The sequence below is a fragment of the Cottoperca gobio genome, chromosome 1 (assembly GCF_900634415.1).
Source record: "Cottoperca gobio chromosome 1, fCotGob3.1, whole genome shotgun sequence".
Classification (NCBI taxonomy): Eukaryota; Metazoa; Chordata; class Actinopteri; order Perciformes; family Bovichtidae; genus Cottoperca; species Cottoperca gobio.
This window is the reverse complement of record NC_041355.1, coordinates 23,111,350-23,138,795: the sequence shown is the minus strand read 5'-3', so window position 1 is coordinate 23,138,795 and position 27,446 is coordinate 23,111,350. Positions and strand designations below refer to the sequence as shown.

Below are 27,446 nucleotides of genomic sequence, written 5' to 3'. Positions count from 1 at the left end.
CACTAAGTATTATTTATTGCTCAGATTCAGGTTGCTCAGCAATACAGTTCACTCACAACTTTAAGCAACAGCATGGCAGAGAATGAATCACATCGCATTTCCTAACTAACCGACTTTACGGGACCCTCTGAAAACACATGCAGACCTGTACCTTGTTTTCATGCTTATTTGGAGCCAGTAAAAACATCTGTTTTGTTTAATATGTTTTTCTTTCTTAAGATATGATCCTTTACATTGCCAATACAGTGAAAAAGGGTAGAACCAGGTTTAGAGATGAATATCTCTTCAGATTTTGTCATACCATAATGTAATACTGTCAGCGCAGTAAAGAAATACAGAGAAATAAATGTTAGGTCATATTTCCCACCACTATAAGAAATACATGTAATTTATCTGCAACAGCTCTATCTGCAAAATGATTGCAGTATAAAAAGAGTATATGGATAACATATACATATATGTCCCACCTCTCCCAAAAAGTCACTCTCCTCCTCCTGGACTCTGGGCTGGTCCCAGACTGTGATCTCTAACATGCGTTCTCTGAAGTCCCGCCGGTGCACGTGGGAATATATGAAGGTCTGGTTCCACTTGGGCTCAGCGCTCTTCTTAACTGTTTTAGTCCGCCGTTTACTCTTATCACTAGAACACACAGAGTTTAGATCACAAGGGGTAAGCATGTTTCTGAACAAAGACAGTATTCCTTTAAAATAACAAAGTTGGACGATGGCAAATTTGGTGACATCAAATACGTTAAAATAATCCATGCTGCAAATGAAAACTGTAAGATTAAGCAGATGTTCCTTTGATTATAATCCTTACTGCTGGTATGATGCTCATTTGTCCTGCAGGTAATTACTGATGGACTGCACTTGTGAGATGGACCTACAAAATAAAAGACAATCAATACAAAGACCTTACCTCCTGTCAGGCAGGAAGTACATCTTGACATAGGGGTTCCGAGGTCGTCCGTCAGGTCGGGTTGGCAGGTCTATGGCTTGAAGGACGTTGACGATCAATTGATGGCCCACTTTGTCATACCACAGCTTCACCTGTAAAATGTTGTGTTAGTCTTCATCAATATCTATTGTATATCCATTCACATGAACCATATAACTCCTCTTTCAGATACTTACAGAGAGCTGTCCAGGCAGTACCACAGGAAGGTCTCGGAGGGTCCCGGGGCTGGTAGGGGACATCACTGATATAGAGGGTCGCTCCATCTTTGCCGACTCAAAGGAACTGGAGCCTGCTGTTATAGAGAACAATAGTTGTTGTTAGAAATCAGAGAAAAAAGGCTTTTAATTAACTCAAAAACTTTGAAATTTGAGAGTATTTCTCTACAAAAGCTACTTATATACGCAGTTAACACTGGTAAGAACCTATACAGTCAATAAAGCTGCACATATAAACACTTACTAGATTCTAGAGGAGGGTGGGATGACTCTGGGATTCTTGGGATGTCTCTGCAATAAGAAAAAGAGTCAGTGAATTCTTCAACTTCAAATGTACGGAATATACATCAAGATGCTTTCAACGTAAAGACACAGTCAGGACTTTAGTGTACATTCATCTTTAGAAAATGAATGAACGACTCATGTCAACAAACAGTTGCATGGTAAAGGAAAGGCGAGCAGTCAATTAAAGACACGTGTACATGTTAAACATGTTGGGTAGTCGAGGAGAAAAGGATAGCTGGAAAAAAGGGATTTATCTCCTGGATCTCAGGATGTCAGGGAAGGCATAAGGGAAAGGGGCTGCACCCAACACTACTTACTGATATGCTCTATACACTTTTCTCAAGAAGTTTTTGGACATAATTCGGTGGATAGAGCTTTGCAATAAAGGAGAGAGACAATATCAAAAGTGACTGTCAATGTCTTCACTCAAGTACTTTAATGATAATTACTACATTTTGATAATGTTAATCTTACCCAATAGGTCTTGAAACAACTATTTCCACTTGAGGTTCAGCCTTGGATTCAAGGATAATGTTGTACACTTCTTTCTTTGTTGCTCCTGGCAACGACTTCCCATTCCACTGCAGCACCTCGTCACCTGGAACCAAGATGGCCGACATACACAATGATGATCCAGCCTGAGGCTAGAAAAAGCCAGGTACTAACGGAGAATTGAACATCTCAAAGTCAAACTGAAATCTAAAATCTTCCTCACTGTTGGTGTGAGGAAATATAAACTATAATATTATTGCAGCGATAATGCCTGTTTTTCAAGAACACTGATTTGGACATATAGTATTTGTTGAAAGGTGCTTCCTCTCACAGCGGTTGACATCTGAAGTCTGACCTTGCAATCAATAGCGTGATACTGTCTGTAAGACTCTGTCTCAAGATTTGGGACTAGAGAACAACCTTATATTCATGCGTAACCTTACGCATCTTTTGATAAGATAAGTTGTTTGCTTTTCAGTGCTGGCTTTGCCATGCCTATTAAAATGGTTGGGTAACTTAATCATCGATGTTCCGCTGCCACCATCCGCTTGCCAATGTTAAACCGAGAGAAAGACAATGTTAATTATTAATAATAAACGTTGGCTATACAGGCAAGTTAGAGCTTTATTGTTGAGCAAGTAACATTACAGGCTTATTAGGTTATCATTATATTATATTATCAAATGGATGTTGTATTTGTACCAGTCTGTCCGTCCTGGGAGAGGGATCCCTCCTCAATCTCTCCCTGAGGTTTTTAACATGTTTCCCCCTTAATTGTTGGGTTTCTTTTAGGAAGTTTTTCCTTGTGCGATGCGAGGGTCTAAGGGCAGAAGGTGTCGTATGCTGTACAGTCTGTAAAGCACACTGAGACCAATGTGTCATTTGTGATATTGGGCTTTATAAATAAATTTAATCTGATTTGATTACACTGGGTCTGAAAGGGTACAATGACTGCTAGACTATAATATGTCATTTGTTGGAGACCAGGTTTAAGTATAGAATACATACTGTTGTATAAGTTAGTTATTATTGCATGCCTATGCTAATAGATAAAAGAGGGATGATAATACAGTAGCCTACATGCTTTCAATTCCTTAGATATAGCTATACAAGCATGGCACATACATGGCATGCAGCTGATGATTCAACGCTTACTACAACCATACGAGACTTCAATGGACCTGAGACCAAAGACCTGAGTCTTCAGTTGGACTTTCCCCTTAAAGACTTGAGACTTTGCGTGGATTTGTAAAAAATGACTTGTGAGTCTTTCTGATAAGTGATGATGGTAAATGAGCAAACAGGTAGTTCTATAACCTCAGCCCACAGTTTAAATCATTATCAACCAAGTATAGTCTCCATAAAGTACAGTAGCTGCCGCCTAGAAACAATATGATCGCACCTGCTCGTAGGTGTCCCACAACATCTGCAAGGCTGCCTTTCTTGACTTTGGTGATGAAGGCCCCAAGTCTTCCCATTTCTGTCATCTTCCCTCCTACAACCTGCACACAGGAGAGAACATAGAATGCATAGAAACAGAGATTCATGTTATTTACAAGCAAGGTGTGATCCAGGTCTGAATGTTAGTGATTCCCTGCTTACTTTAAGGCCGAGGAGCGAGCCAGCCTCGCGGGGCATTGCCGATCTCTTGCTTAGCGTGATGCGTCCGATTAGGTGGTCACCCTCTTTGGATGGTTGCCATGTAACTGGATGCTACAGGAAAGGTTATGAGGAAATTGTGAACGAAGGTAGGGAAGAATACAAGGAAAACAGAAAGGAGAAAGGGAAATGGCAAATGTCCTTGGTTTTGTATGTAAACTTAATCTTTTTGATTTGAGTTTTATTGCTGCACTGTGTGTGTGTGTGTGTGTGTGTGTGTGTGTGTGTGTGTGTGTGTGTGTGTGTGTGTGTGTGTGTGTGTGATTGCATGTGTATGTGAGTTACTGTAAGAAATCAGGACAGAGGCAGCACATTAATGATCTGAATTGCTGAAACTTACATGCCAAACTGTAGGATCTAGAGAATGACAGTCCCAGTCACCTGCACAGAGAAAGAGAAAAAGGTGTTACTTGGCCTCTGTCAATACCCAGGAGAAATGTATATTTTATGTACAGTCAATGTATATCATAATCTCTGGTTTAAATTCCTGGTATGAATGGGAAAAAAAGATATGTTTAAAGCTGTTTTAAACAAAGAAAGGTTTTTACACAGCCTCTCTTTGTCATTGTCTTCCAATCCTTCTTATACATCTTTCCCACCTTATACACTGGTCACTTTCATAAACATAGTATGGAATTGCTGTATACTCCATTTGGCAGGAACCATGTAGGACGATCTCCACCTGGGAAACTAATTTCCCCTATAGATCCAGCCCCTCATCTCCTTAAAGCTACATTATTCAACAATTTTACCATAAAATAACAGCTTCAAAATGATTTTGAAGCTACTACACTAACTTGTAATAGGGAGAATAGAACATCTGTCAGTCCCCGAACGCCTCTATTTGCACCATGTGACTTGATGAGCGGGTGTGACCCTCCCACGAGAAATGTTTAAGGCTTTATGACTTTATGTCACACACCACCAACTGATATGACAGTGACTTTCTGTGATTTACGTAGTTTCCTGATGGACATTACTTGTTGCTTAAGTAACGCTATCTGCTAACTGTTACTGTGCTGCCAGGACTTTGAGTTCGTAGCACCGGGGGAGGCCTATGTGTGTTTACACCACTAGCACAGGAGCTTTGGACCGCGTTGGGGGGGAAAGCTGGCGGGGATGAGGTGCAGGTGACCTGCCAGAACCGGAGCCGGGCGAGCAGGCAACAGAACCAGTTCAGCAGCCTCTACGGACATCATGGCAGGGCTTCCTGCTGTTGAGCTATCAGGTAAGCTGTCTTGCTAGATCTTGTGTTGTTGCTTGACGTTCGGCTGTTAGCAAAATTGTTGACATATTAGTTTTTGATTTTCATTCATAAAAAATATAATAAAAATCGCACATGTGTCCATTATGACAGTGGTGTATAAGTGAATTGCACTCTGAAACTGTAAGGGCACTCGATGTTGGATCTCCACATACTTTTACATTAAAATACTTCTACTGGACATTATGTTTCATAAAATGCAATGATAAATGCTGCCACTTACTTGAACTCAACCTAGTTTAAATACCCTATTGAGCCATCAATTTAAACAAATTTCTGTTTAATTGTTTCCTTCCAATTTTGTCATTTTACTTTTTCCATATCTTGACTAATTAACCACCTAATGCAATACATATATGCAACATGAAATACACTTCACTAAAGCAAAGTCCAATGATGAGTAAAATCCAATGATGATATGTTTAGAGCCCCTTATATATATCCCCACAAGAGAAACTTCTGGTCGTCAGTATTTACATATTGTGAGAAATTCCAGAGTTACACAGTTGTTGAAATCCCCTGACTTTCCATGTAAGGCTGCACAATACGATTAAAATATGTAACATTGCTAAATATCACAATACCTGTACTGCAGTGTACACAGTTCTGCATTTCTACTGCTTTCAGTATACAGCTATAATACAACAATTTGCTTGTTGAATACAAAAAATCTTTTAGAAATTCCATGTTAAGTAGAAGGAAAAATAATCACAAAGACATAATTGTGACTGAAAAAAGCCAATAAATTGTTATTACAGCTAAAAAATAACGTTCACTGTGCTGGCCTGTCCAGAACTCATGCCAGAGCTTGGCCAGGGACAAAGACACCAGTGACTGTGAGAGAATCCCAGCTCTCATTAACACTGACAGATGGTCGGCTCGAGGAGAACAAAGCAGAGGAGCCTGCGAGATGTGTGGCCACTTTTCCACCACAGGAATAAAACAACAGCAAGGTGACATCAGATGGGGATTTAATGAGCCTACGAAATGATATTTCGTCAGTGTAATTGGCCTTGCTATATGATAGAGGTTGCATATCTATTGTGAAATGTGCCACATATATATTTTTTATATTGATGTATTAGTAATAAATCACGATCATAACAGCATAAAAATGACTTCCGCTAGCAACAATCGATCGCTGCGCCGAGAGCATCCACTTCGGCAATGTTCGGGCGATGACGTCACAAGTAGAATACAGCCGCCGCCAGTGTTCGTCTGCGTTGAAGCGTCCAGCAAAGACTGCGGTCAATTATTACGAAAAAGAACGGACAACAATCGATCGTCAAGGATAATTGTGAAGCGATGTGTTGTATGGGGATGTGGGGCCGTCTTCAAATCTAGCTTTCTGTGGCCAAAAGATGATAAAATGTCGCGTTTATGGACAAGACGGGTGCGTCGATGAAACCGACGATTTGTGGGCAGCACTTTGAGAGATCGTGTTTCGAACAAACTATGCTCGCCAAGGAAATGAGATTCAAAAAGAATTTAAAACTGAACGCAGATGCTGTGCCTACAATACTGCCGAGACCCCCGCCAGCACAAGCCAGCACGCCGACTCAAACACGTCCGCCGGTGCAGAGTCCTCCACCAAAGAGACGACGAAATGCATTCGCCAAAAGGGAGAGAGCAAAGGTAAGTCGTGATACTTGTTTACTGTATTTATTGTTTCAAGCATAAAGCCATAATCGGTCTAGGCCTACTGTATGTAACGAGTTTACCCCAGGCCCTAGCCGATATCTGTGTGTTATTGTTTGTAGTATTAATAACTTTAGCTAATTACACTTCATTAGCTTAATTAAGTATAGATTCAATGTTTATAACAGGCTTCCCCATTTTATTCTGTAGTTTGAGTAAAAGCTTGAGTCTATTTAACTTTTAACTATCACCCTATTATTACAGAGGTATTGAAACATTGGTGAATGAAGCCACTGACAGAACTGAGGATACCTGTATGATCAGCGACCATCTATTGGACATCCACACTGGGGAGGAAGCTGTGTGTACACCAGTAAGTATACAGACTGTAAGTCATCTGTACATTACAGTTGTAGTACCAGTAGACCTGCACATGACGTGTTAAAAATACAATCACCACATGCATGTACATAATTCATATATTTGTGTAATTGATATCATTGCTCTCTCAATCAATTCAACCACATCTTTTATTATGAATGTTATTAGATTTCCTTTACGCAGACATGTATAAACATGCAATACAATTTCAAGCTGGTTTGAAAGATTTATTAGTAAAGTTGTGTTTTGTACATTTCAGACATGTCAGAAAGAAATTGCTGTGCAGACGGATCCCCCTCCACGGACACACCACAAGTCCATGCAGGCGCGACCATGCGTCAGGTCAGCTGGACCGCAAGTTCCAATCCAAGTTGGTTCCAAAGGTCAGCATCACAATATATATATACAGTATATCTCAAAAGTGAGTACACCCTTTAGATTTTTGCAAATATTCTGTTATATCCTTTCAGGGGATAACATTATCCTACTGAAACTTTGATATAACTTAAAGTAGTCAGTGTGCTGCTTGAATAACAGTATAGATTTATTGTCCTTTGAAAATTACTCAGTACACAGCTGTTAATGTCTAAACAGCTGGCAACAAAAGTGAGTACACCCCATAGTGAACATGTCCTAATTGTGCCCAAAGTGTCAATATTTTGTGTGACCACCATTGTTATCTAGCACTGCTTTAACCCTCCTGGGCATGGAATTCACCAGAGCTGCACAGGTTGCTTCTGGAATCTTCTTCCACTCCTCCACGACGACATCACGGAGCGCACGGATGTTGGACACCTTGCACTCCTCCACCTTCCTCTTGAGGATGCCCCACATGTGCTCAATTGGGTTTAGGTCTGGAGACATACTTGGCCAGTCCATCACCTTAACCTTCAGCTTCTTCAGCAAGGCCGTTGTCATCTTGGAGGTGTGTTTAGGGTCATTATCATGTTGGAAAACTGCCCTACGGCCCAGTTTCCGAAGAGAGGGGATCATGCTCTGCTGCAGGATGTCACAGTATATATTGGAATTCATGTGTCCCTCAATGAAATGCAGCTCCCCAGTGCCGGCAGCACTCATGCAGCCCCAGACCATGATGCTGCCACCACCATGCTTGACTGTAGGCAAAACACATTTGTCTTGGTACTCCTCACCAGGGTGCCGCCACACACGCCGGACACCATCTGACCCAAACAGGTTTATTTTGGTCTCATCAGACCACAGGACATGGTTCCAGTAACTCATGTTCTTGGATTCATTGTCTTCAGCAAACTGTTTGCGGGCTTTCTTATGCATCGGTTTCAGAAGGGGCTTCTGTCTGGGGTGACGGCCATACAAACCGATTTGATGCAGTGTGCGGCGTATGGTCTGGGCACTGACAGGCTGACATCCCACTTCTGCAACCTCTGCAGCAATGCTGGAAGCACTCGCACGTCTATTTTTGGAAACCAACCTCTGGATATGACGCTGAGCACGTGGACTCAACTTCTTTGGTCGACCCTGGCGAGGCCTGTTCCGAGTGGAACCTGTCCTGGAAAACCGCTGTATGATCTTAGCCACTGTGCAACTCATTTTCATGGTGTTGGCAATCTTCTTATAACCAAGGCCATCTTTGTGAAGCGCAATAATCATTTTTTTCAGCCGCTCAGAGAGTTCCTTGCCATGAGGTGCCATGTTGTCCAGCATTCAGAGAGAATTGTGCCCAAAACACCAAATTTAACAGCCCTGCTTATCATTTACACCTGAATCCTTGTAACACTAACGAGTCACATGACACCAGGGTGGGAAAACAACATCATTGGGCACAATTAGGACATGTTCACTATGGGGTGTACTCACTTTTGTTGCCAGCTGTTTAGACATTAACAGCTGTGTACTGAGTAATTTTCAAAGGACAATAAATCTATACTGTTATTCAAGCAGCACACTGACTACTTTAAGTTATATCAAAGTTTCAGTAGGATAATGTTATCCCCTGAAAGGATATAACAGAATATTTGCAAAAATCTAAAGGGTGTACTCACTTTTGAGATATACTGTATATATATATATATATATATATATATATATATATAGACACACACACACATACATACATACATACATACATATTATATATAATGCTTGATTATAAACATATTTTTTGCAGCGTATGTTACTGAACTCTTGACCGAGACTCAATGCTTTGTGTCAAGACAATGTTGATGAGGAACCTTTCGAAGTCCCAGATCCACTCAGCAGTCGGTGGAAGAACCAAACAAGAGGGATGCTGTTGTGCTGTATAGAAGCAGATTCAATCACTGAACTGACATTGTGTTTTGTTATTGACTCTAATAAAGTGCTGATACTTGAACGACGTGTAGTTGTCCGATGGAAACGTAGCACAGATCTTTTGAATGGCACATGATGGCATTCTGTGGTTCTTACCAAGTATTCCCCAGCAGAATCTCACCAGCTGGAGGTATGCCACATAGTGATACATTCTGTAACATACAAGATAATATATGTCAATGGTAATCACTTCAACCTTATTTGCTTATTTATCTATGTATTCTGTAACTTTGCCAGACCATTTTTGACCATTCAACTTCCCAATAATACATCAAAGTTTCTGAGCTCTACACATTTGTGAACACAAGTAACTTACTCATTACGTGGCTGATCACCTGCTTGTTGTCTGTCCCTCTTTGAATACCTGTGTTAGGCTGTCTGCAGCACCCAAACATCCAGACACTTTGATTTGAATCCTGGGTGATCTGTTATGCAGGTTATGTTTGCACCATGTCCCTCATATTCATTCAATTCCTCCATGACATCCTTTTCTTGGCAGCAGCTTTTCAATTGCTTCCATAATTGTACAGTTTTCACATGTACACCTAAATGTACAAAAGAAGAGTGGTAAGGACATGTACACAATATGCAATATCCAGAAAAAAGGCCAATATTAACGCGCTGTCCTCCGGTCTGTTTGTTAGCTAATAGCTAATGCTTTATATACAGCCTCGTAATATATGACGTTTGACATCAGACACAACGATAGAACCTCAACCGCAGAAACTTCAAGAAAAAATCAAGCTATCACACAGACGTCGATGTGTCCAAGAAGAGAAGTAATTGAATATTTAGGGATCGAGCAATTTGCGGACAACTAGTCGGGTTCATAACAATTCAAGGAAACCAAGCTATTGACTCGTTAGCAAGCTATCGATAGCTTGCGATCTATTTACGATCGAGGATAATGTTACGTTTTATTATGATGTATTTACTATATATTGATAAGTTCTATGAACTATAGTCAAATGTATATACCTGTCTGTGTTCTGTTGTTGCACAGGATCTCCGCCAAATCCAGAATCACCGTCACCATCATCCGCAGGTTCGCTCCCGTCTGTGTCTCCATCTTGAATACTGTGTCTCCAGCTGCTCTGTTTCCACCACGTTAAACTCGCCCGCTTGATCTAAATCCACGACATAGGCATCCGCTTCAATAAACTCCTCTTCTTGAAGGTGCAACGAGTGACGACTCACTGTCACTCGATTCTGTCGAAATATCCGAGCCAGAGTCCGACATCGCCACGTCTGCCGCTTCTGCCATGCTGTCAACTGGTGGACTATTTTATACTTGTGACGTCAGAACACGGCGTTGGGTGTTTCCGGTAGCGGCAATGTAAACATCGGTGGTCGACATACTAAATCATGATTTATTAAATACTGAAGATCATTGTGTCATAAATAACACATCATTTTACACCACATATAGCATTTACTATCATCAATAGAAATTTGTGTTTATCATTTCGTAGGCCCTTTAAAAGACTTTGAGGAACTTCATTTTCAAGGCTAATGACATTTTTGCACCTGGCACAAGTTTCTGGCAAAAAAAAGAGCAGGAAGGGGAAGAATCAAGCTTAAACTTTATGGAAGAAAACACATGAACTGCAGTTTGTCTGAAACATTTGAAGTAATATTCAATGAGAAATGGATAAAAAAAAATGGCTGTTCTTGAGATCAGAAAATCTCCAAAAAAAGACTGAGTGGACATGACTCCAGTGCCGCCAATCTGAAATTCCACTGAGAATGCTTGAGAGGATAAATGCTGACTCAACAGTTGGAACTGCTGAGTCAGGGCTTTCGGTTTTGGAGAATGAACACACTGGGCAGATTACAAAGTCTGGGCTGCTCGTCTAACTGATACTACATGAAAGCATCAGCTCTGTGCAGGTAATAACGTAGTATTGTTCTTGATAAACTGTGTGTGTGTGTGTGTGTGTGTGTGTGTGTGTGTGTGTGTGTGTGTGTGTGTGTGTGTGTGTGTGTGTGTGTGTGTGTGTGTGTGTGTGTGGTAGGCATAAAGCCTGTCCTCCGCTCCATCTGTTATTTCCATCATCATCACTAAAATTAACAAGCTCAACAAAGCTAGCAATTACCAGAAAGGTTTTTATTTTTTTCGTGAGTTGAAAATTATTTTACATTTTTGAGGAAAGCAAATCAGGCGGGTGTTATAAAAAAAATATAAAGATACTTGACAGCCACAACAAGAGCTGGCAGATCCCAGCCTATATACGAACCAGACTGATAACCCCAAATCAGGTCTTATCCATGTACCGGTAACTTAGCAGCCTCTGCTAGTTTAATACTAATTTCAAATGTATTCACAATCCCTCAGAAATGTGTTTTGTGTGGTGCATCATTCTTCTGTAATTTTGCGGCTTCACTTTATTACCCCTTGTGTACACAGTATACTGTATACACTGTAGAAATGAGACTGCTGTTTTATATCAGTGCTATTGTTGCAAAATTGTTGCACCGGATACCATCGGGTGCAAAAATACTTTTCCCCTTACACTAACATTGGGAAAGACGGCTGTAAATTGAAGGGTAATTGTTTTTGAGGTACATCAAACTCAACACTTTGGGTCCTAAAAGTTGTCAAATGCACTAATAGCCTAATCCAGAGTTATGTTCCTCAGCATAATGAACAAGAACAAGCGGCTGGGAGGCGGGGTTAAAATAAACATTAGTTGCTCTATGGGCCCCATGGATGCGGAAGACCACTGGATGATACGTGTCATTTTATACTCATTTTGGCTTCATGCGCCACTGAGCATCTTTCATAGGAAGGAAGAGGCCCCGCTACCAATACAAAGAGGCTCTGTTACTAATACTCATACATCCATGGGTAAAAACCCAGAACCAGTGCACTGATCATCTACATTGTGGACGGACAACAAATTCTACAAGTCAAGAGTCAAAAGGCCAAATAAAGATATAATGCTTTATGATTGAGCAGAAAATCTCTTTCCACATCATCAGCTAATGTTCTCTGAGCCAGCACGTACAGTATAGTATAGTACAACAAGTTAATATTCATTTCATTCTCTCGGCATCTTTGAAGTCATTCTGGTAAAAGTTGGAATACACACACACACACACACACACACACACACACACACACACACACACACCCACACACACACACACACACACACACACACCCACACACCCACACACACACACACACACACACAATAGTGGCTAAAGTGCACTGGAAGTCATCCCAACAGCAGACTTCCTCTTCCATTTGGTGTTCTTCTTCACACTAAGGAAGTAACCTAATTACATTGAATCAGTCCCTGCTTCTACTTTACTTCAAACCTGCTGTGTCATTAAAGCCTCAGTCTCGGAGATACACCTGTATATCCCATGGATGTCATTCATGTGGCAGAATGGGAAACCACAATGTAAACACTGTTAATAATCCTGCTAAAAGGATTCATCAAACATATACATAACATAACATAAATGACATAACATCTTCTTATACATCATGTCTGTTTTGTGAGCGTTGAAAAAAAAATCAAAGCTTGTAATCCGATATGTGCACGCATTACCTCAATGCTTGTGCTCTGTATTAAAGTAATTTACGTTTTACTTATAGTTGACAGAATGTTTCACAGGTCTTCATAGTTAATTCAGAATCTTCATTATGTTAATTAATGGCATACTTACACGTTACCATGAGGAGGTTTTTCAATAAAATAAAACACAAATGAATACTTTACTGTAAATATGGCTGGGCTGTTCACTCACATTGTAATTACCTTCTTATAATGATCATTAGTAGGAGTGGAGCCTTTAAGCTTTTTCATGTTATCCATTAAGTCAGTGATTGTAATCCAGTGGAATGTGCACACAGCCCATTCTGCTGTGTGTGTGAAATCTCATCTACCTTATTTATAGCTTAAAACTAATAAAGCTTATGTTTAACTGTTACCCAGGCACTTAATCAATAGATCCAATATGAATCATTTACTGGCGTTATAAAAACGTTACAGCCAGTTATTACTGTATCCAGCATGGTGTCACAGCCAGTTTCACTGCCTTATTTTACTGTGTTGATAATGTTCTGTTTGTGGATCCAGTAAAAGCTGCAGTTATCTATATCAGTGGTCCCCAACCACCGGTACCGGTCCGCGGGTCATTTGGTACCGGGCCGCACAGAAAGATTGAATAAAAAAATATTTTATTTTGAAAGGTTTTATTTTGAAAAATCACCAGATACATCTGTCTGTGCGTCTGTGTCTCTTGACACATGTCAAGATGCTCGTCTGTCACGTGATACTTTACTTCAATTAAGCCCACAAGCAACAATGAGCGGAAAACAAACGTCTTTAAAGAGCTTTTTTGGAAAAGGGAAAAGACCCAATGAGGAGGCATTTAAAAGACAATACCAGGAGTCACTTAAAATACGTGTTTATCACTACAGGTGATTCTCATGCGTCGCTCTGCATAATACGCAGGCTCGCAAATGAGGCAACGAAGCCTTCATAACGGCGGGTGCCGGCGTTAAAAGACAAGACAAGTTGAAAGAAAAAAACATGAACAAGAAGGACATAAACAATTACTGGTGACCACCACACCAACAAATGCAAGTGCACTGAGAGTGTCATACTTAGTGACTAACTGTATCGCTAAGGCGAAGAAACCTTTTACTATTGGTGAAGAATTTATACCCCAATTTATACAGGCTCGTTACAGAGACACAAGCTCAGGGCTCCCACTAATTCAGCGTAATGGTGAGTTTTTTTATGCACTTTATATTTGTCCGCGAACATATTGTCTTACATGAAACCGGTCCGTGGCATAAAAAAGGTTGGGGACCGCTGATCTATATTATAAATAACTGTTTGTCATATATGCTAAACCTGTGACTATATTCTGACAGTAGTGCATGAGACAAATAATATCTCTCCCGCCAGTGATCCTAATGGAATTTGCAAGATTCCACCGTGCCCGAATGAAAACAACCAATCAGAGCAAAGGAGTCTCTAATGCAGTGTCAATCACTGCTGATAAACTCTGATCAAGCTAGGCAGCGCTGATCTAATATCAATCTACATTTTATAATTGCATTGCCTATTTTTCGTGTGTTTTCAGAAATATATTTTAGTTACGGTTTAGCTGTAAAATGAGAAAGTGTGTGACCCGGGTGCCATGTTTAAAACAGTCAATTCAAAACCAAGCACCTCCGGCTGGAGCAACAGGGCAATCATACAGGCCTCAAAAATCATTAAACATACCATGAAAACAGTAAAGTGTGCAATGTCTTTTTTAGGTTCTATGAATGGTACTAGCAACTCTTTCACAATATAGCAAGTCATATAACAATAGTAACATCTACAATATTACCTAAAGTGGCTATACTCTATAATAATAATTTATTTGTTATGTGAAAACAATGTCACATTGTGAAAGGAACAGAGAATCCAACAGAGAATTGTCAGCTGCCCAGCCGACAACTTTACTGTTTTTGTTCACTTTCACCGCTCTCACAATGCAGAATTTGGACAAAGCAGGCAAGCAGAGGGAAAAGCTCTAAAAACCCAATGTGCACTACCTGCTCAGTTCCAAACAGCAAACAGACACAGTTAACGACTAGATGGTGAAAATAGTTATTGTTAAAGTTATTGTAGCTCAAAATACAAATATGAACTTGAAAATTTGCAGAATATGCCCTAATTATAACGTAATCAGTTGACTCCAAACCCAATGCAACAACATTGAATTAAATGTTATTTCTTCTAAAAAAAAAAAAGACCATCTCACTTAATTTAATGGATCTATGCAGAGAAACATACTGCACATTATCCGGCAACACTTGCCATGCCACAGATGAGAGTAATAGGAGACATCCTGTTTCGAGGCCCAGCTAGCTAAAGAGTGTTTAAAACAGCTAATAATCCCAATCCACACCATCTACCCATTACCAGTTGCTGAGTTATAGTAATCTGGATTAAAACATCTGGAACAGACCCCTTCTGTGACCAGTGAGAGAGATAAGATGATGCACAGCTAACTCTAACTACTGCCTCTTGAATTTAGATGTTCTTCCGCGGCTTCCATTACAGACTAGCATAGCCTCTCTCACAGCAGTGAGCTGCAAAATACATACATTTTGAGAAACTAGAAGTAACCATGCAGCATGCACCACAGACAGGCTTGATTTTAGCTGGTGGTCTATGGTTGGCTGGTACAGCTGGTTGTTTGCGAAGCATTACGTAGCATGCGAACCACTGACCTAATTCCACAAATCTGCTGGCCTAAATCACAGGAACTCTCCACATAAATGAGAGCTGTCCTGGGAGCAGCAGGGTTTAGCCACAGCACAGAGGTGTAGATGACACACAGGGATAGTAATTCACTGTATGCTGGGTGGGTGCTTCATCCCATCACTTTGTATATAGTTTTACAGTCCGAAATTAGAATCTGCTGTTATTAGAATAATCTTACAGGCCAAAATATCTCTGCTTTTTTTGCACATTGTTGTAATTGTTGTAAACTACCAAGGCTATATTAGATGCTAGGGCTATGGCCATGAAGTGTGAGCCAAGACATTGCAACTGAAAGGTGCTTTATTATGGCATTCTTATTTTACTCTACAATAATTGAATCTTTATAACTATATTTCTAACTATCTTTCATCCGTCTTTCTGATCATGTGTCCAATCATTCAATCTGGAGCTTTCTATCTCTCAGAGTATTAGCTGCATCTCAATTAGCAGCTTGAATTAGCCATCAAACCTGTGACTCTAATCCTGCCCACTGGGTATACAGTGGGTGATACACGCAAAGCCGGAAAGTACTCTTGACAATGATGAATATACAACAAATGTAGAGATCAAAATTAAGGTTTGTTATGATTCAGGTAGACAGAATGAGGATTATGTGTGCAGACTAAGGACGAGCATGTGAGCTAGGTGATAGCTGCAGCAGCTCATTAACAAGTTATGGTGAGAATAAATAGACACCTGAGATAGCTTCAACAAATAACTATAAGGAACAGTGTATAATGTAAGGAGATGAATGACAGCAAACAGTGCAAGGTATGTGGAAAAGTGTGGATAGATTTAGCTTAGTAAACTAGTGGACTGAGCACATCTGGTTGACTGACCTTTCTCGCTGACGCTTTCCATGTCCACGTCCTCACAGCTGGTGTACTCGGGCGTGGAGCCGCCTTCCTCCTCTGAGCTGCTGATGGACATCTGCCTCTTGTTGACTCCGCGCTTGCTCTTGTATGACCGTGGAGGGGGCGGCCGCAAAGTCTCCGACTGGTCCGAACTCTGAGAGTCCTTCCTCAGCAGGTTATCCCCACCCTTGTCCCTTGGTGTCCGTGTTGTACCGGGCTCTAGGCAGCCTTTGTTCGAGCCCCAATCTGGAGGCACCGGTCCCCCATGTTGGGGTCCTGATCTCACGCCACCTCCTGCTGGTGGAGCTCCCCCTCCAACCCCCACGGTCCTATCCACAGAGTAGGCTCGGTGGTTCTCCAAGAGAGTCTTGTTGTCTCCCTCCCCACCCCCACCCCTCCTGACCAGACGGTTTTCAGGCACCTCCCCTCTTCCACCACCTCTTCCTTCCCCAGGTCCCAGTCCAACTTCGTTGATCGCTAGATCACTGTGTCGTCGTTCATGGCGGACCTTGGACACCTTAGCATGCATGCGCATCTCCTGCTCCTCTTTCTGTGGTTTCACTGGGTATCGTGCCAGGTTTGGATCACTACGGTAACGATTCTGGAACTCCTCCTCGCGGCGCTGGCGCTCCCTCTGCTCCTCATCCTCTGGGTGTCTCCGGTGTGTTTCTGCACGACCCAGGTTCCCATCTCCGTCCTCGTAGTCCTGAGAATGGATCTTTTCCAGTCTCCGTCCATCTCCTAAGCGTCTCTCTCCTCTTTCCCCAGGAACCACTCGCTCATCCAGGGATGACTGAGATGGCAACTTCCCAGCAGGTCTCCGGCCACTACCACGCCCCATGCCTCCTTTACCATTTTGTTCATGGAGGGACACTGGCCTTTTCCTGTATGAGAAGAGGATTTATTATACCAATGTTCTACATGTCATATAGTCTCCTGACACCAACATAAAACAGGTGCATCTTTTCCATTACTACAGGCATTTGTACAGAAATATCCTGTGCTAAGAACAAATCTTAGTCACTTTTATACAAACAGATTAAAACTAACCAACAACTCTCATCTAAATCACCCACTCTTTGAAAACAAAGGGATTGAATCAAAGACCTCTCAAGACTACAATCTGTGACCTAGCTTCTCCACTGGTTAAGCTAGAAAAAACACAGATCTATTCTTTTTTATACCCGGGGATTAAAAAATAACAGGAGCATTAGCCAGCAAGCAGTCCTAGCTTCTGGGTTTTGAAAAAATATGGTTTCCGTTCACAATTCTTTCAATTTTCATCATGTTAAGGAATAAATGCACAGGTTCTACATGTAAAACATCCTTTACTGGCAACTACTGCAGTGTAAAGATGATCACAGAAGTTGTGTTCAATGTGCGTTATTAATGCCTTACTTTTCTCTAGGTGGTTCACTTTGGGAGCGGGAGCCGGGCATGGTGTCAGCACCCTTTGCAGCAGTGACACTAGTGGGTGTCTGCGTCCCGTCCGGCGGACCTGCGTTTTGTATGGTGCTGGAGGGCGGGGCTTGGGACCTGGAGCGGAGTAGCTTCCTGTCCCGTTGGGCCTCACCTCCAGTGGTTGGGTTGTCCAAGGAGGTGCCCAGGCTCCCAGGCCGCACCCCTGACCCCGAAAACCATTCTCCTGATTTGGTGAGAATCTCCTGCTGTTTACGGCACAGGTTGCATACCCACATTACCTAAAGGGATTGAAAGGACAAAAGTGTTTGGGTTTGGTAATATTAAAGAAAAACATTAAATAAATAGAATACCTAACAAAAACAATGGTTAGGCATGCCTGTGACACAAAAATCAGCACAAATTACACAACACAAATACTTTTAATTGAACATATAGCCTAGCACTAAACAGATGCAGCACTGCTAACTTTATGAGAGCAGATATGTTCTCCTAGACATAAAAGGTCTTGTGTCTATTAACTTTCCTAAACACCTTTTAAAGCATCTTTCATCTCACAAATGTGGGTAAGCCACCTTTAAAAAAAAGTTCCTTTCTCCCCCTTCCTTTGCTCCAGCTAATCAAATATTAGAGAGCACTCAGACATGACGGACTGTGCTGTTTCAACATATCCATTATCTGTGAGCACAGCTTGGAGGAGGCTATGTTAAGTTTTCTACTGCTATTTAGATAAACTACAGAACCCCTTTAAGAGGTCATGTTTCACCTGCCCTGTAGTTCTATTGACGTGAATCCTATGGCTCTTATTGCATTTTAATACATTAATAAAACATTTTTTTTTTAGAATGATCTGTTATGCTCATCTTGGTGATACAATGAAGACTGAAGACAAAAAATACTGCAATACTGTAGTAGAAGAGGGAAAATAAAAATGAGATTGTACGGTATTGTTTTCATCCAAAGGGAGAACTAGTAAAGCTGCTCTAGTCTGTGTCATCTTTGCACATGCAGGCAATGATTTTCTGTCATTTAGATTCGATAAAATGCACCATCACAAAGTCAGATTAATGATGACCACAGCCATATACAGTAGCCATGATGACATTTGATTCATCCTCTAAATCAAACCCTATAGACATCAAATACTCACATGTAGCCATGGCTACTGAATATCACCTCACTTCGACAGCACAAAAACAGGATTTATCTCCCTCGGTATTTATAATCCCAACGGTTTATTTTTACGAGAACAAATCCAAAGCACAGAGGAAACACTGTTGTCGCTTGTATTCCACTGCAGAGCCTTGGCAGAAGTTGAAAACAAAACACCTCTGGGACCTCCGGAAACCCCAAAATGTTACTCCTCGACGGCCACTGGACTGGACTGTTAGCAGTCTGTTTAGCAGTTAGCCTTCAACGCGCCAAAGCACATTCATCATGGCCTGATTGAATCCTAGTTGGCGCATGTCCAGACTAATCTCAAATAAATCAGCTGTCCGCACGGCCCACAGCTGTCGGGCAGCCGCCCAGCCACACACTACAGTCTCTTTCTCTCTCTGACTTTCTCCACCTCTTTACCTCAACTCAACTCTTTACCTCAAGGGGACACAGATTAGCAGTGGCCAGAAATCCTTTCAGCCCCTCGCCATTATTCAACTCATCACCAGATGACAGTGGCAGCTCACAATTCAGAACTTCTGACCTACAGTACACCCTTCCCGCCTCATCCATCCCCCACAGGCTACACAGGTTAGAGATTAAGCCAAGATGCCACAACCCTCCTCCTCCTTCTTTCCCAGTGCATGATGGGATGAACGCCGCTACTTTATGTAGAGTAAAATGTACAAAAACAAATGCGCAAAATTACGCCTATCAAATTGAAACAGTCAAATGAGTCTCCACATCTGGATACCTTGTTACACTTTAACCTGCTGAAGCCATTTTTAAACTCTTTATTGTTAAGACCTACAATTTGGGCTATTGAAATGTTTGATTCAGCTGCCAATATGATGCCTTGAAGAATTTGATCATGTTTTCTACAAAACCCTTTTTGGCATTTCATCCAAACTTTTTATATATTGACATGGTGTTAAACACAGCAGCCTCAGAAATGTGAAACAATTTGCACTCTTAAGTGATCCAACAATAAACGAACACAAAGGAACAAGTCTGAGGCGCTGCCCCCCCCCCCTCCCCCCCAACGGAACCCCGTGTTTTATTTTATATAAATATATAGCGCCAAATCACAAGTCACTTTTCACATTGAACAGGTGCTCTTTTAATAAATAAACTAAACGTTTATGTTATTTATCTCCTTTATGTGCATGTTTCCGTGTTTACTGCGTTGCTTTGCGTGTTCACATTCTCTCCGTTTCGCGAACACCTCCAGTCAGAGACAGAGCGGAGGAAAGGAGAGGAAAGAACTAAAGTGCAAAAAAGGCAAAAATCCAACACATTAATTATAAATGGAGCGACGTCGACTCCAATGTTCAGAAACTTAGGCAAAAATATCCGCGTTTTTTAAAGGCACACAGCCTGAATCACCAGCAGTGATGCAGATGTTAGCTCTGCTAATGTTAGCTCTGTATCGTCTGCTGCTGGTCCAAGTCCCGACCAGAGCGTTAGTGCTTTAACATTAATTCAGATTAGTTTTATTCATGGTGTATCCTTGGAATAACATTAATGCTTTCAAGCTGTGGCGGCTGAGGGGGGCGATGCTTGTTTGTTTTTTTCAAGCAGCACTTCATCGCTCAGCAAAATAAAAATAAAAGTCTAAAAACACAACGTTAACTTTACCCAAACGCACTCATCATTTCAGCTAGTGCAGTTTGGCATGTTTCGTGCTGTAATGACGCTCGAAAGCCTTTTTCATGACCACAAGCACGTCTGCACAAACTAGGCACACTGGCCTTTTACTTCCACAGAGAAATAATCGTTCGTCCATTTCTACTGGAACATTCCGAATCCACCTTTCTCTTTGTCACACTCGCCATGCTGCGTTCGCTGACGTTAATGAGTTTAATATTGAAGTTTTTGACATGACGTGACCACGTGATGACACGTCCGCTCGTGTTGTGTTCTATAGTCGCCAGTTTTATTCTATATCTGACTAGATTTTTTTTTTTTTGCGTGTGTTTATGAATTACCTCGCGGGCCGTACACACAAACGCCCCCCAAAGACACGTGAACGACCCCTTTCTAAAATATTGCTCCCTGGGGGGGCGCTGCCGCCCCCGTTGAGAACCCCTGATCTATAGGTTGCCTCACTAGATGCTGCCAACTAAGAGGAGTAAATGCTCTTATCCACAAGCTTAATCCTTGAATGAGAGCATCATATGGAAAAACGCACATCATGGGACGTTCATGGCCCAGTGTGTTTTCTAAACCAAGGAAAGACATTAAAAGCCGATCTAATTTTCTAATGGCACGCCTCCATTGGTTTGTTATGTGCTTTAAAGCCTACACTGCAGATGGGGGAGGGTAGTGAACAATACATAAGTTATAGAATGCATGGACATAAACACACACACACACACACACACACATACACACACACACACACACACTGAGGATACAATACATATAATCCTTCAGTGGAGTTATTGTGCTCTGTGTTCCTGGATAGCCTAAAATATATTGTACGGGGAATTCATAGTGCGTGTGCGTGTGTGTGTGTGTGGGAATGTCCATAAGATGCAAAAGCCCCCAACCTATAGTGTGTGAGACACATGTATTTGCAACAGTGCTTGCTGCCTGACTAGCAGGAGCGTGATGTCAGACGCTCAGCTAAACCGACCAATCAGCTCCCTTCGTCCAGAGGCAACCCACTCTAGTGTCACCTCGAGTTCATCTCTTCACCAAATGTGTGTGTGCAGATATGTATACAGTATGTATATATATATGTAGGACATTTCTGAAACCTTCTTGCCTTGAAGAGTGTTGCGTGGGTGACTGCCTGTAGGCGGTGTGTGTGTGTGTGTGTGTGTGTGTGTGTGTGTGTGTGTGTGTGTATGTGTGTGTGTGTGGAGAATAAGCAGTGCCATCTCGCTCATGTAATAATGTCAACCTCCTTCTGCCTAAATAATGTGCTTCTCCATGGTAACCAAATCATTGAGAGCCAGTAAGAGAAAGGGGGACGCAGTGTGTGTGTGGGTTTCTGTAACACTGAAAGAGAGAACGTGTGCGTCAGTGCTGAAGGACAATAGCAGCAGAGAATACAAAAAAAACTGCAAAAATGCCATTTACACTGCCTCCAGTTACCAGTTGCATTTGTTGTCTGATATGAACCTGAGCATGGATTTTGTCTCCTTATCTTTCCTTTCTTCACCAGGGCTGCTCTCACTAGTCTTTTTTGCTTATGAAGGATCCTAACCTAGTGAAATTAACCGGTTCTAAGTGGCAGTCATTATAAGAGCTGGTCAAATTCTCTAAGTGCTAGGGAAAGGTGCTTCAATGCTTCGTTTCTTATCTCCTGGAAAGGAAACAAAATAACGAATTCCCCTTTACATCTTTCCGTTACATGACGTTTTTGACCGAGGTCAAGGGAACGCGGTCAGGAAAAGAAATAGGACGTAATTTTCTTGACTATTCAAACACAGCCCTTATTTCCTATTCTCTTCCTTCATTTCCTTGACATTTATTTCCTTCCTTTCTTGTCCTTCCCTTTCCCATTCTCTCCATTCCTTTCCTCTATTTTATTTTATTCCTTTCCTCTACTTTCTTTTATTCCTTACCTCTACTCTCCTTTATTCCTTACCTCTACTTTCTTTTATTCCTTACCTCTTTCTTCTATTCCTTACCTCTACTCTCCTTTATTCCTTACCTCTACTTTCTTTTATTCCTTACCTCTACTCTCCTTTATTCCTTACCTCTACATTATTTTATTCCTTATCTCTACTCTTGTATTCCTTTCCTCTACTCTCTTTTATTCCTTTCCTCTACTCTCTTTTATTCCAATCCACTACTTTCTTTTATTCCTTACCTCTACTCTCCTTTATTCCTTTTATATACTCTCCTTTATTCCTTACCTCTACTCTTTTGTTCCTTTCCTCTACTCTCCTTTATTCCTTTCCTCTACTCTTTTGTTCCTTTCCTCTACTCTCCTTTATTCCTTTCCTCTACTCTCCTTTATTCCTTTCCTCTACTCTTTTGTTCCTTTCCTCTACTCTCCTTTATTCCTTCCCTCTACTCTCCTTTTTTACTTTCCTTTCTCTACCTTCCCTTACTTTTTTCCTTTCCCTTTCATTTTATTCTTTTACTGTGCTCTTTTCATTTATTTCCTTACTTCCTTTCATCTCTCCTCGTTCTGTAGCTCAGCTGACACACCTGGCTGACTTGACAAATGAAGACACCACACACCTGTCACTCATACTTCTGTATCCTGTACTCCCTTTCCATTCATCTCCCGCCCCCAGCGCTGCTCCATCCATCTGCTGACAAAATGGTGAAGGCATGCGTCTGCAGCTCTGCCAACAGCAGCTGACGACGAGAACAGCATTCATTTAGGCCAAAATTGTGTGAACATCAGCTTTTCCTTAAATGGGCAGAACAAATGGGAGCCTTGGGGGTGTCGAGGCAATGGGGAGGGTGTGGTTGGCTTTCAGTGAGTGTGTGCAGTGACCCTGCCCTCAACACACACACACACACACACACACACACACACACACACACAAACGTGCACACACACACACACACACACACCTTGACAGAATGACATATGAGGCAGCACTGGGTGTAAACTGCCATCGTTCAGGGAATGGTAAATCCTGAATGGTGCTAAGAAAGACGGCCGCAAAAGACATAATGCTCCATTTCCTCTAATAAGGTAGTAGATCAACTCTACAAGCAGGCCAAATGCATTCAGTGGTGAGGAAGGCTGAAAGGAAAGCAAAGCTCAAGATCGTGGAGAAGACTCTCTCGCTGCTGTCAGTGGTCTACGTTACTCCACAAGTCCTCCAAATTAAAATACTAATACTGTACGTCAGGGGTGTCAAACTCATTTTAGTTCAGGGGCCACATACAGCACAATTTTATCTCAAGTGGGCCGGGCCAGTAAAATCAGAGCATAATAACCTATAAATAACGACAATTCCTAATGTGTACCTTCGTTTTAGTGCAAAACAGTACACGTACATTCTAAAAAGGTGCAATTTCAACAACAGTATTAGTTTATCATTTACACATGTGTGTTGCAACTTACTGATCACAGTGTATCTACAAAGGCTTTTACTTTATGATCAAAGCAACTAATTTTTACATTTTGCAAAGTCATCCCGGATTAGACCACCTGGCGGGCCGGTTTTGGCCCGCGGGCCGCATGTTTGACCCCCTTGCTGTACATTGTATGTAACTGCACTCCAAAGTAACACCTATCAGTAGGAACATGTGACAATGCTGTAAGGTTTTGTTAGGTTTAGGCACAAAAACATGTGTTAAAGGCGTAATGTGTAGTTACGAGCACCAGTACGCTCTACTCCCTGCGGCGGTGGGGACGCGGCGGGGGAGCGAGTTGTTTTCTCGTGTCTGCCACTTTGGAGTTAATTCAAACAAAATATCAAAAGGTGCAGGGATCATGGATGTTTTATTGACAATAGAGTCAGGCAGCTGTACTTCTTCTCTCACTGTACTTAGGGCAGACTGCAGATACAGTGACTCACTATCACCTCTAGAGGAACAAGTGGTTTTACAGACTGGACGGAGCACAGCTAGCTGTTAGCATGCTAACTTCAGTAGATATCTCTGTAACACAACACAGAGACGTCTTTGACATAACGTTAACACTTTTACCTCTTCACACTATGTTGATAATGATAATATTTTTTATTGTTAGGGTTTTTACACATTGAACCATTAAAGTTAAAAACTACCACTTCATTGAGGTTAAGGGACCTTTGCTGTCATGATTACAATAATGACCACTTGATTAAGTTCGGGAACGATCGTGGTCATGGTTTAAGAAGGACACAGGTTCCTATGAGCACTAGAAGGCTTTGTCACTTAAACGCCGTAAACAAATGTCCTCTAAGAGTGTTTGCTGATGCTGTCTTTTTTCTTGGGAGGACCATCTCTACAGAGAGGGCCACAAATGTAATTTTAGATAGCAAAGATTATTGGTACAAAGTAAAAAAACACGACATCAGAATACAGCATTGGTGGATATCATGGCTACGGAGGAAATAAACGTTCTATGTTTATGTGATTACAATCGCAACCTCGAATGGCAAGTGCTGTAGTGGTTGGCCATAGAGTTTAGAATAATGAAAGTAAACCCAAACAACACATTTAATTTGAAATTAAGCACATGTTTTGCACTTATTATTTTGCCCTTATTTGATTTTTGCCCTTATTCCAAAAAAGACAGTATTCCTACTAAGCTGCTTACATGGCTAATGAAAATAACATATTCTATTAATATTCCCGTTTACATGCAGGTTGGCATTCTCCAATTAATGTGCTTCTCAAAATAGTATTTTCTCAAAGTGTTCCACCGGTGGAGGACCCTCTTTCATTCCTTCAACCACCTTCTTTGATAATGTTTCAAAGTAGTTGTGTTTCTGCTTCCGACTAGAAATGTGGGCTTTTCATTTGGGCATGCATCACTACCCCAGCCTTACAAACTATTGACCGTAGGCAAGAGGCTGTGTGTCACAAACTGCAGTAAAAACCCTAATTGAACCCCAAATGCATATTCTGAATGGGCAATATACATGTCCAAAGAATGCTCCTAAAACCTGAATGATATCAGCATCTCCAACATGTGCAAATCTGAAAATGCTACATTCGGAATATCCAAACAGAACATGCTGTTAACATGACCCGTATCAAATTGCCATATTCTGAAAAATTATTAAATATTATTGTTCATGCAAGCATACTCTGTGTTGAGTTACAGCAGCTTGCATAATTGTGACGTCCAGACTTCCTATACGGTAAGCTAAACTGGTGCTTTGTTTAAAAACTTGTAACTTGCTTCTTCCCGGATCTCGTCCACTAAATCTGTAAATACAAAGTTATTTTTACTACTGGGAATCATCCCCAACTTTCTAATCCACGTGGGTTTTCACTTTTCACGTATGACTTTTCAGTGAGGTTGATAATAATCGCAGCTGTAACAAGTATTACAAAGCACTTAACAAACATTAAAGACTTGTCTTGAGCATGTTGCTATTGGCTTTTGCCAGATCTAGTTAGGGAGCTCCTATTATTAGACATACAGGCTGTGGCTGTGAAGGGGAATTGTCAGCTCCAGAATCACTGTAATGTTTGTCAGGCTTATCAGCACATTTGTTTGTAGCCCAGGAAATGTGTGCAGTTACACAGTAGTGTGGGGATAGATCCGCGGGCATAAGACGGACATTTATGCTTTAGAGTGGACAGATGAAGAGAGTTACAGAGGGTACAGACACAGTGGCGAAGAGAGGAGAAGGAGGAAGAGAGCAGCGGGTTAGTCATCTAGTACTGATTGAGATTATGCAGAGTATCCTCCCTTCCGGTAAAAAGTGCAGTGTCAGCTTAATGCAGAAAGCAAGCAGGAGTCTGAGTGGCTGTATCAGTGTGAATCTGAGTGTGTCTGTGTCTGTGTGTAAGTGGTTAATTGTAAACTAATTCCAACCACACAGGGTACTAAATACTCACAATTAAACATAGGAAATGGCTGCAACCAGAAACTCTACATTAACCATGTGCATGTACATCATATATGGACAATACTATAACGGGTTTGTTTCTGTACTGTATTTTTACTGTGTTTTTGTCCAACTATAAAGACTATGTAAGGCTCCTGGAGTGATATGTGGCTTGAAGGGTGATTCTCCTGGAGAGATATCTCCAGATAGTTCTACATAGCACCTATGGCTCATTCTGAAACATATTAATTCAAGGGGTGAATGTGTGCGTCTGTGTGTGTGTATGTGTATGTGTGTGAGTGTGTGTTAGGACCCAGCGCCTGCCTGCTCTCCACTGGGAGGCAGTGCTCCTCTATGAAGGAGACAGATTGTCAGCGGTTTGTTCAGTTTCTGAAAGCCATCTGGAACTGACATTAAACACACATAAACAAACACTCAGCCATTAACAAGCTCCAGCACCAGCGGTAGCAGGGCAGCTTGACAGAGAGGGCTATGAACTACACATCTGCTTTTTCACACACTTCGGAGCTACTGTAGCTTATCCTTTCTATCACATACTGAAAGTGATTTCTAGTTGAAGCTGCTGGCATTTTATGATGTGTTCTGTTTACAAAGCAGTCCAATAAGTGACCTTTAGTTCCCAACACTGATAACTTGTATATGAGTTAAAACACAGAGTAATTGCAATCTCATTAAGTGATGTGTATCATGTTCTAAGAGCAAACAAGGATTTTAAGGCCAAAAAACCACGTTTTCCCTTTTTTCTTTTGAGACCCGCAGGATCGCCGGTGATCCGTGCCGACAGAACTGTCTTTAAGAGAACGTAGCGGGTTCAGTTTTAAAGCTAGAGTGAAGTTACTAATATCATATAATATAATATCATGCTAGCTCATCGGAAGGAGGCTAAATAACGCTCCAAAGTTAGGCTAAATTTTGGCACGGAAAAACTGGCATGGTCATATTCACAGGCATTCCTTGACCTGTCACCTCAAGATATCTGAAGGAAAATGGGTTCTATGGATACCCACAAGTCACTGTCTATGCTAATC

The 27,446-nt window shown here is 41.4% G+C and overlaps 1 protein-coding gene across 18 annotated transcripts in view; it reads right to left on the bottom strand.

Annotated features, from left to right (window-relative positions):
- The window catches only part of rims1b (regulating synaptic membrane exocytosis 1b), a 79,432-nt gene that overhangs the window by 28,117 nt on the left and 23,869 nt on the right, over window positions 1-27,446 (bottom strand). For all 18 annotated transcript variants that reach the window (XM_029438689.1, XM_029438747.1, XM_029438758.1 and 15 more), the window contains 10 exons: window positions 17,753-18,054; window positions 16,340-17,238; window positions 3,949-3,989; window positions 3,552-3,662; window positions 3,352-3,451; window positions 1,932-2,055; window positions 1,417-1,463; window positions 1,134-1,249; window positions 919-1,049; window positions 468-639 (listed from right to left, as the gene is read on the bottom strand). In XM_029438689.1, the coding sequence (XP_029294549.1) occupies window positions 468-639; window positions 919-1,049; window positions 1,134-1,249; window positions 1,417-1,463; window positions 1,932-2,055; window positions 3,352-3,451; window positions 3,552-3,662; window positions 3,949-3,989; window positions 16,340-17,238; window positions 17,753-18,054 (2,043 nt within the window). The remainder of the gene's footprint in view (window positions 1-467; window positions 640-918; window positions 1,050-1,133; window positions 1,250-1,416; window positions 1,464-1,931; window positions 2,056-3,351; window positions 3,452-3,551; window positions 3,663-3,948; window positions 3,990-16,339; window positions 17,239-17,752; window positions 18,055-27,446) is intronic.